We start from the raw sequence: 8,566 nt of genomic DNA, 5'->3' as shown, positions 1-8,566 counted from the left end.
ATTATAAAATCATAACTTTGTGACAAAAACCTTGGAAAAATAGTTTTTGTTACTGTACAAGATTTTGATTCAACCTTAGTAGTTCTTGATATCACCTCATCCAAATAGGAATGTTATATGCAAAACAACAAACTGATATGGATGAGGTGGTATCACAAACTACTAAAAACCTCAAAACCTGGCACAGTGACAAAATCACAGCTCTGCATCAAATTATTAGACATCATACTAGAATTGTCCTGTATAATAAATGGCATGACACATGATGTGAAATATCCCTTTTTATTTTTGGGTTCTTCCACCACACTGAAAGCTGTGAAAACATGGACCTGGAAAAGGTTCAACTCTGCGTGTTCAAGGACTTCCCATGTGATGAAGATGTGTTCAATATGGACAGAATGCAATCTGAAACTAACAAATGATGTGTATGAGACAGTCAACCTCTATATTTAACTCCTAAACAATGAACTAGAGCTAAATCATTAACTTTCATTGGCCTGTGTGACATTTTATATTTTAGACATGATATTTTCCAGTGTCATTCCAGAACAATTTGAAATTTACATAGTGATTGCAATTATTGTCAAAATCGTATGTTTTAACCTATGATGAATTTAAATATATTTGTGGCTATTTTAGTAACATCAAAGATATTCCAAATAGTTTGAATTCTAATAAAATATGTACTTTGTTGTCCATTTCATTGTGTATTTGTAAGAACTGAATAAAAATTCTAAATCCACACCTGTATGACTGAATTATTTATTAAAATATTTAAACAATCACACCATACAAACATTTCTTTTCTTTCAGTGGAGGAAATGGGATTCCACAGATACCAGTGATTTTTTCCCAGGAGGGCAAAGTCATGACCCGTCATACTCTGCCTTTATTGACTTACCCTGATATTCTTACCATAACAAATCACTCCTCATGGCTAAACCTAACCAACCCAACCAACGAGGGCACGAGTATTAACCAATCAGAGGCAGAGTATGGTGTGTCATGACTTCGCCCTCCTGGGAAAAAAATACACTGGTATCTGTAGCTTTCTGAAATAGCCATAGTTCATTGCCTAACAAATTACTTTTTTTAAAGCTAAAGCTGCACACTTTAGATTGTCCTTTTATTATGACAGCTCTATGACACACATGAGTAATTATTATGATGTTAAATCAGCATCTCTGTATGTCACACCTGTGATGCAGTGGGTGGATTTTCGTGGCACAGATGTTTAACAATTTTGTGAGAAATGTAATGTAATTTGAGAGAAATAAACCTTTTGTGTGCTAGAAGTTTAATTTACTCTTTCTTTGTTCTTCAACTCATGAAACATGAGTGTTGGGTATATAATTTTGTTGAGTGTATTTTTTTTTTCCCATTTCCTCCATGTGGGTGTAGGTTTCCCATGCCTTTAATATGTGGATAAATAAACTTTTAAAGTTAATTTTCTCTCACAGAAGTGTCATATCTGTTTTAACCTCTGACAACAAATGCCTCAAGTCCAAAAAAATATTACATTAAGACACACGGCTTCTTGCTAGCAGATGGCGCAGTAAATAAAGATTTAGCAGGCCCAAATCTGGCAGCCAAGTTAAGTCTTAACAGTCAAACTCGATGTGGGACCGCAGTACTGGAGGTAACAGTGTAGTAAGTTAGAGTGACAGCACCGCTAAGTCAGGTCGAGGTGTGTCTGGCAGCAGGAACGCAACACAAGAAGACACACCACCTCACCCAGAGGAGCTAACGTTGGCTAACATATTACTTAACGCTAGCAAGACACAGCGAGCTACAATGCTTTCTCTCACAGGCACTCTCATCAGGAGCACTCGTGTCGTCCAGCGCGTGAGGCTGCTACATACATCTCCCATCGTCAAAATGCCAATACAGGTAAGGCTCGCGTGCTAACGTTAGCTGTATATGCTGCATAGCTTATGTAAAGACGCGAGGTTGCACTTGTTTTTGACCGAGAATTAACTAAAGTAATGAAGTAGCGGTCACATCGTTCGTCTTCCTCTTTGTAGCTCACTATGCTAACGGTCCCTCTAAAATCCGTCGCCATGACAGCCGTTCGCTTAGATTGATAGAATTTGTTCTTCACGAGAATGTCCTTTAGCTACTTTACCGCAACTTCCTCCACACCTGCGGGGCGATACTTGAACGCAGCATAATGCAATGGTTACACCAGCTGTCGACTGACTGATCCGGTGCATTTAATAACGTTACATACACACTCTGAAAAATATATCCTTTTTTAAAGACGTGTAGCTATCAGTAAACTTTCGTTGCTCTGTTATATATTCTTTGTTTAATAAAGCGTCAGTTCGTGTGCTATACGTAGAATTTGCAACTTGGAGGTAAACTTAGAGCTATCTGAAAGCGTGCCTATAACTTACTTAACAGCTGTCCTGCGTGCAAACACTATTTTATTAAAATATCTTTAAGGGCATGGGATTGTTGAAGTGCAACGTCTGTTTATTAACGCTTTTTGAAAAAAAAAAAATTAAGCGGTGTTATAAAGTGTGTCCCTTTATAGTCCGTCACTGTCAGTTCTTATTTAGGGCATTCAGCCATTTTAACTACAGTCTTTAATAAGTATGTGGTGTTTTGTCGCCCTCCAGTGGCCACCAGCCCACGTGTGCGCCTATTAATTCAAATTTCAGTCCTGTAAAGATCATCCACTTTACATAAAATCTGAACCACCAGGCTCTGATCCAGGCCTATTCAGTAACTTTTTTAGAGGGCTAGATTTGAAAAAAAAAAAAAAAAAAAGCCAATGGGCTGGACATTTACATTTCTTTTATCTGAACTATGAAGTTGGTAATTTAAATATGTAAAGCTGTGTACCCCTTCATTTTTTTTCTCCACTCAATTCATTTTCATAGGTGGAAAAGAAACATTGTGTGCACAAGTACAGAATTACTTTGCTACATTATTGCACCTTTGTAATCCTTAGATGCACTTTGTTAAATAAACACAATGTTGCAATGTCACATCTTTTTCCATCCAGTTTAACTCTTCTAAATTCCCTCTACTTAAAGAGGTTGAGTTAAAACTTAAATACAACCAATGAATAGGCTGATTAGCCCCCGTCTTTCATTTTTTGTGCTTTTTTTCCATATTTATAATTGATCAAGGGGCCCGATTGAGGTTGTTAAAGGGCCTGATTTGGCCCACAGTCCCCCAGTTGAATAGGCCTGCTCTGATTTAAGTGTCAGAGAGGCTTAAGGTTTATTGTAATAATCCCTGTTATGATTAAGTTGAATAAAGTGCTTATTTGCCCTTTTGTATATGTTTCTGCATATTTCTTCCTATGCATTCATCAACATATGTGTGACTATACATAATAAAACAACTATAAACATTATTCTGTTTTCTACAAAAATCTTCAGCCAGAAAGCAATGACATATAAACACATCTCTAGAGTTATATTTTTTTATTGGTGTCTGTACTAAAAGTGCTCTTACAGTATGTGTATACAGAGTTAGTAGCATTTAAAAAATCCAAAGCATGAAGCAGTGTCTACAGGAAATATTTGCATCTCTTATCTGTACTGTATACTCAGGCAGGGCCAGTGCTTTTCTGTGTGGAGTTGTGCGTTTTCTCCCTGTGCTTGTGTGGGTTTCCATTAGATTCTCCAGCTCCCCCCATCATCAAAAACATAGATGCAAGTGTCCTGCAAGAGTCCCAGATTCTACTTTCACTGTCCCACCCTTTACAACCTTTGTCCAAAATTGAAGTTATTTTTTCATTCTACATAATAACAGGTATAGTTGAATAGTTCAATACCTTTGTTTCAGTAACAGACACCCCTTCATCGACTCATTCTGGTCCGCCCTGGAAGTTCTGCTAGTTGTTCCCTGCACTTATCTATTAATAAAAAAATGCAATGTTTGGATACAATAAGTTTTTGTTCTTTTAGTTGTTGGTGGAGTTACTGTTCTTGTTCATATCCAATATCAGAACAAGTCAGCTATCATCTAATGACAATTCACAGTATCAGCATTTGTATGCAAGTATATGTTTGTAGAGCCTGGATTATTTCTCATGCTTTGATCAATAAATACATCACTGCAAAGTGCATTGCAAATGAAAACCTGTTCCTTATTGGTATCTGGCGTTGGAAATTTACACACACACTTTGAATGCATGCCATAGTAACCATTTTATTTTAAACACAGCAACAGTGTGTAAGCATGTGTGTGACCTAGCCAAGAGCTCGTGCTGGTGCCACCACATATTTTTCAAGCTTTAACACCTGATAACCAAAATGATATGTATTCCCTGATACAAAAATGCAATAAGTTCATTTGTAATAAATTTCTCTACTGTCCCAGACACTGTATGTTTGTGTGCAATTATTATTGTCCCTGGGACAGCAAGATATCCTTAATTGTAATCAGTTTTTTGTATATGTGACAACAATGTTGACATCTACCTTCACTGTACATACACACTGTCTATGCTGTATTAGTTTTTCGACACTTTCTTAACATAAGGAAATAACAGACTGTATGGTAATTTGAGAAAGTGAATATTGTCGTCTCAATCCGCTACAGGTTGGAGAATCTCTCCCCGCAGTGGAGGTTCAGGAGGGAGAGCCAGGAAATAAGGTGTCTATGGACCAGCTCTTCAAGGGGAAGAAGGGAGTCCTCTTCGCTGTACCTGGAGCTTTTACCCCGGGTTGTTCTAAGGTTGAGTCCACACTCTCACCTCTGTTTGCTGCATCTTGTGCACAATCTTCATTGCATCAGCTGACGTTGTATTTCTCTTGTTGCTTTCAGACTCACCTCCCAGGTTTTGTGGAGCAGGCTGGGGACTTGAAGAGCAAAGGAATACAGGAGGTCGCTTGCATTTCTGTCAATGATGCTTTTGTCATGGCTGCCTGGGGGAAGGAGCATGGAACAGATGGGAAGGTATGGACTACATGTTTTGTGATGAGTGATTCCTGTGACAGCCTGTAGCAGGTCAAATTGTAAGATATTGTCTACATTCAGAGGATAATAATATCCTTAATTTAAAATCTTAGATGAGTGAGAGTTTTAGACAATTCAGTCATACATTTTTTTATGTGTAAAGTAAATGTGGAATTTCTGTTTTTCCAGTTGTTAATCCCAGCAATCTGCTTAACATCATCATAGTGCACTGGCCTGTGTGCATAATAGAGGCTTTTTAGAAGTTTTAACTAACCACAGATGACATTTTGGTCCTTCTGACAATAATATGCTCACAACAGATACCGCATGAATCTACTGCTACATAAGCTCACTGACATTATCCTCATGTCTTGTAAAGTTAGTTTGTCAGTTTCCTTACATCATAGTTTCTTAGTGGTCTTGTTTAAGAATAGAGAGATTTAAGATACAGCAAACAAATGCTCACTGATATTTTTCACGCTCACTGCTACTTTTCTCCTGCAGGTTCGAATGCTGGCTGATCCCACTGGAGCTTTTACAAAGGTATAATTAAATGTCTGGTATGTTTAAGTTTAGTTCCACTTAATGTGACTGTGTACTCATCTGTCTTCTTCTTTCTGCCTGTTAGGCAGTTGACCTGTTACTCGACAGTGATCAGATTGTGGCCGTACTTGGGAACAAGCGATCCAAGAGGTGATGATTCTTTTGCTTTTTACACCTTGCAATAACAGATTGATTGCATGTGTTTTTGATCTTTTTTTTTTTTATCAGTTAAAACTAACATGGATTCCGGCTACATCCTTTAATAGTGCACAGTATTAACTGTCCACTGTTTTATTTGAGTAACAGAATTGGATAATGTAGGCTCTATGTAGAGCCCTCAAAAATTTCTGCAGTGGTACAAAGTTAAGTCTATTGTGTGCACTCTACTGTTTGCAAAGAATAGTACTATGCACTATGCTGCATTTTATAGATGCAAGAAAACATGATTCATAAGTACCTGAAATCCCAATCTTCTGCTTACTATAAAGTCAAGTATTTAGTGTCTAATACATAGGGAGTAGTGAGGGAGTGATTTTAAACAGCCACAGTCTTGGAACCTTGTTTTTTTTTTTTTTTTAATTAGATTTAAAGCTATAGTGTGTGAGATTTATGAGTATTTATTGACAAAATATGGCAAAAATTTAATATAACAGTCATATGTATGTTTTCATTCATATGTAATCACCTGAAATGAGAAGCATTGTGTATTTCTTACCTCAGAATGAGCCCTTAATTTCTAAGGAGGGCACAGGTCCTTTTTCACCGTCTGTTATTTTGCAGTGCCATGTTTCTACTGTAGCCCAGAATGGACAAACCAACCTCTAGATATGACCTTATGGGGTTTTTGCAAATTTCAAAGCCACTGTACATACTCCTACGTGTTAGAAGGGAAGGGTGAGACGAGTGGTATTCAGTTGGTTGCTAGATGCCACTGAATCCAACACACTGGTCCTTTATGAGTTAGACACACATGGATACAGATTCATTTAACAATGTGAGAATTCTTGAACCTCTGCCATCGGACTCTCTGTGGTGCAGGCAAAATGCAGCCAGTGAAAAGTTCAGTATTCCTAGAATAATACTAAGAAAACTAGGACTGCTAAGGTATTTTTTGTTGACAGTTAATCTCTCCATTATTTTCTCGATTAATGGATTAGTTGTTTGGTCATTCAAATGTCAGAAAATATGAGCCCAATATGATGTCCTCAAATGTCTTGTTTTGTCCACAACTCAAAGATATTCAGTTTACAGTTACAAAGGGGTAAGGAAACCAGACAATATTCACATTTAGAAGCTGGAATCAGAGAATTCTGACTTTTTTCTTAATAAAAAAATTATCCAAATCATGTTCATGACATAATATCACTCCTTTAATTTAGTTTTCCTAAACCGATTCACTGTGTTATTGTTCTTTTTTAAAATTCTATTAAGATTTTTTTCTTTAAGGTGCTTACTAAATTACAGTAATGATTATGCTAGAAAAATAAGTTTCCCCTCAGTCTTTCAAGTAAGTGCATTCCAGTCTGTCTGTCTTTTACTGGTAAATCTGAAGTTCTAAAGTTATAAGTCAGTGTATGCTTCATCTGTTTTTTTCAGATATTCCATGTTGGTGGAAGATGGAGTTGTGAAGAAGATCAATGTGGAGCCTGATGGCACTGGGCTGACTTGCACCCTGGCTTCCAATATTCTGTCCGATCTGTAGGCTTATTTAGAGCTTATCAACCCCAGCTGCAAGCACTGAGTTACTGTAAAAGTTGCACTTACAAAGCCCTTCACCAACCTGTTAAAGCTTCCTCCTTTTCCTAATGACGGATGCAAATTTCACATGGATGCTTATGTCAGAAACAGAGCAGGAAAGTAATTAATGCGCACAACTTTGACAAATGGCAATCCAAAGGAACATGCATCATCCTGTTACATGTTACATCTCCTGTGAGTTCACTACATCTGTGAGTAAATAAAATCCACCCTGAAAGCAATAACCAGTTTTCCTTTATTGTGCATTGTGTAAGTACTTTAGTCTGGTAATCATTTTTCTCACAGCTGTGATCTTCTAGACATGAACAGTGCAAGATGATGAAATGCCCAGTGTTATGTTTTCATCATGTCAGGATTTACAGTATAAAATGAGACATTTTCAATCAAAGTAAGCATGCAAAGGAGATAGTCCAAGTGAGACAAAGGTGGCCAGCATTTGCAAACTAAAACTAGGCCAACGAAGCTCACTGTATGAACATATTACATGAACAATCTTTATAAAGATTTTAGCCTGTCTGACACCCATGCAAAATCCAATTTTTTAGAACCATTACTTGAATTATTTATACAAACTTTGTATGTACTGCTGTGTCTCTGTCACTGCATATCGGACTTTAAGGTCTTTGAACTTATGTGCTGAAATTTATGTTGCAAATTTACAGTACTGCAGATGTATATGCACCAATGTGTGGTGGAACAGAAATCAGCTAATTGTATATAGCTAAATGGCACTGATTTACAAAAACGTTTGATAGATCAGTGGCAAGGAAGTGGTATCTGAATGTTATGCCCCCCAAAAAGTGGAAGAGGTATTAATTTTCACACATATCTATGAGAAATTGAGGTATTGTATGAGACCAAGATATAGATATTGAGCTTCCTAAAATGGACAGTGTGTTTGGAGTTTAGTCTGCAAGGTAGCTACTGTATATATAAAACTTTTCATTGAAGTTCCTTTTAATAACCCAATATAACTTGTAGACTTTTTAGTTACTTGTATTGCAAGTAACGAATTCTTGAAATAAGGCTGGATCGATGCCAGTCTACTTGGATTATCAGAAGAAATCATAAGTTGCTGGCAGTGCCCCGGCAGTCTTTGCCCTCTGCACCATTGCATTATTCTTGTTACAGTTTACAGAAACAGTGAGATAGATCATGAGATTATTAGATAGACAGACATAGTACTTTTATGCATATTATGTACTTGTCTATTTGCTGCCCTTGTTTATAGCTAAATATCTATTTCTGTTTTTTGGGTTTTTTTCTGAGAATTGTTGTTTGAACTGTGTGGAAAATTGAGCAACTTAAAACCACAGTCTAATTCCTTATATGTGTACACATACTTAGT

At 37.0% G+C, this 8,566-nt stretch overlaps 1 protein-coding gene across 1 annotated transcript; it reads left to right on the top strand.

Annotated features, from left to right (window-relative positions):
* The first annotated feature begins 1,543 nt into the window (after window positions 1–1,543).
* On the top strand, window positions 1,544–7,442 carry prdx5 (peroxiredoxin 5). The gene is made up of 6 exons (XM_084730827.1): window positions 1,544–1,890; window positions 4,561–4,695; window positions 4,786–4,917; window positions 5,422–5,460; window positions 5,546–5,610; window positions 7,057–7,442. The coding sequence occupies exons 1-6, from the start codon at window positions 1,795–1,797 to the stop codon at window positions 7,160–7,162; spliced, it is 573 nt and encodes a 190-aa protein (XP_084586953.1). The 5' UTR covers window positions 1,544–1,794; the 3' UTR covers window positions 7,163–7,442.
* The last annotated feature ends 1,124 nt before the right edge of the window (window positions 7,443–8,566 follow it).

The sequence above is a fragment of the Lutjanus erythropterus genome, chromosome 11, assembly GCF_056507025.1.
Source record: "Lutjanus erythropterus isolate fLutEry1 chromosome 11, fLutEry1.hap2, whole genome shotgun sequence".
NCBI classification, from domain to species: domain Eukaryota; kingdom Metazoa; phylum Chordata; class Actinopteri; order Lutjaniformes; family Lutjanidae; genus Lutjanus; species Lutjanus erythropterus.
Note: the sequence above shows the minus strand (reverse complement) of the source record. Positions and strands in the feature narration are given on the sequence as shown.

Coding starts and splice junctions, on each gene's coding strand:
- prdx5 (XM_084730827.1), top strand. CDS start 1,795: ATGCTTTCTCTCACAGGCACTCTCATCAGGAGCACTCGTGTCGTCCAG. Junction 1,891..4,560: donor TCGTCAAAATGCCAATACAG/GTAAGGCTCGCG, acceptor AATCCGCTACAG/GTTGGAGAATCTCTCCCCGC. Junction 4,696..4,785: donor TTACCCCGGGTTGTTCTAAG/GTTGAGTCCACA, acceptor TGTTGCTTTCAG/ACTCACCTCCCAGGTTTTGT.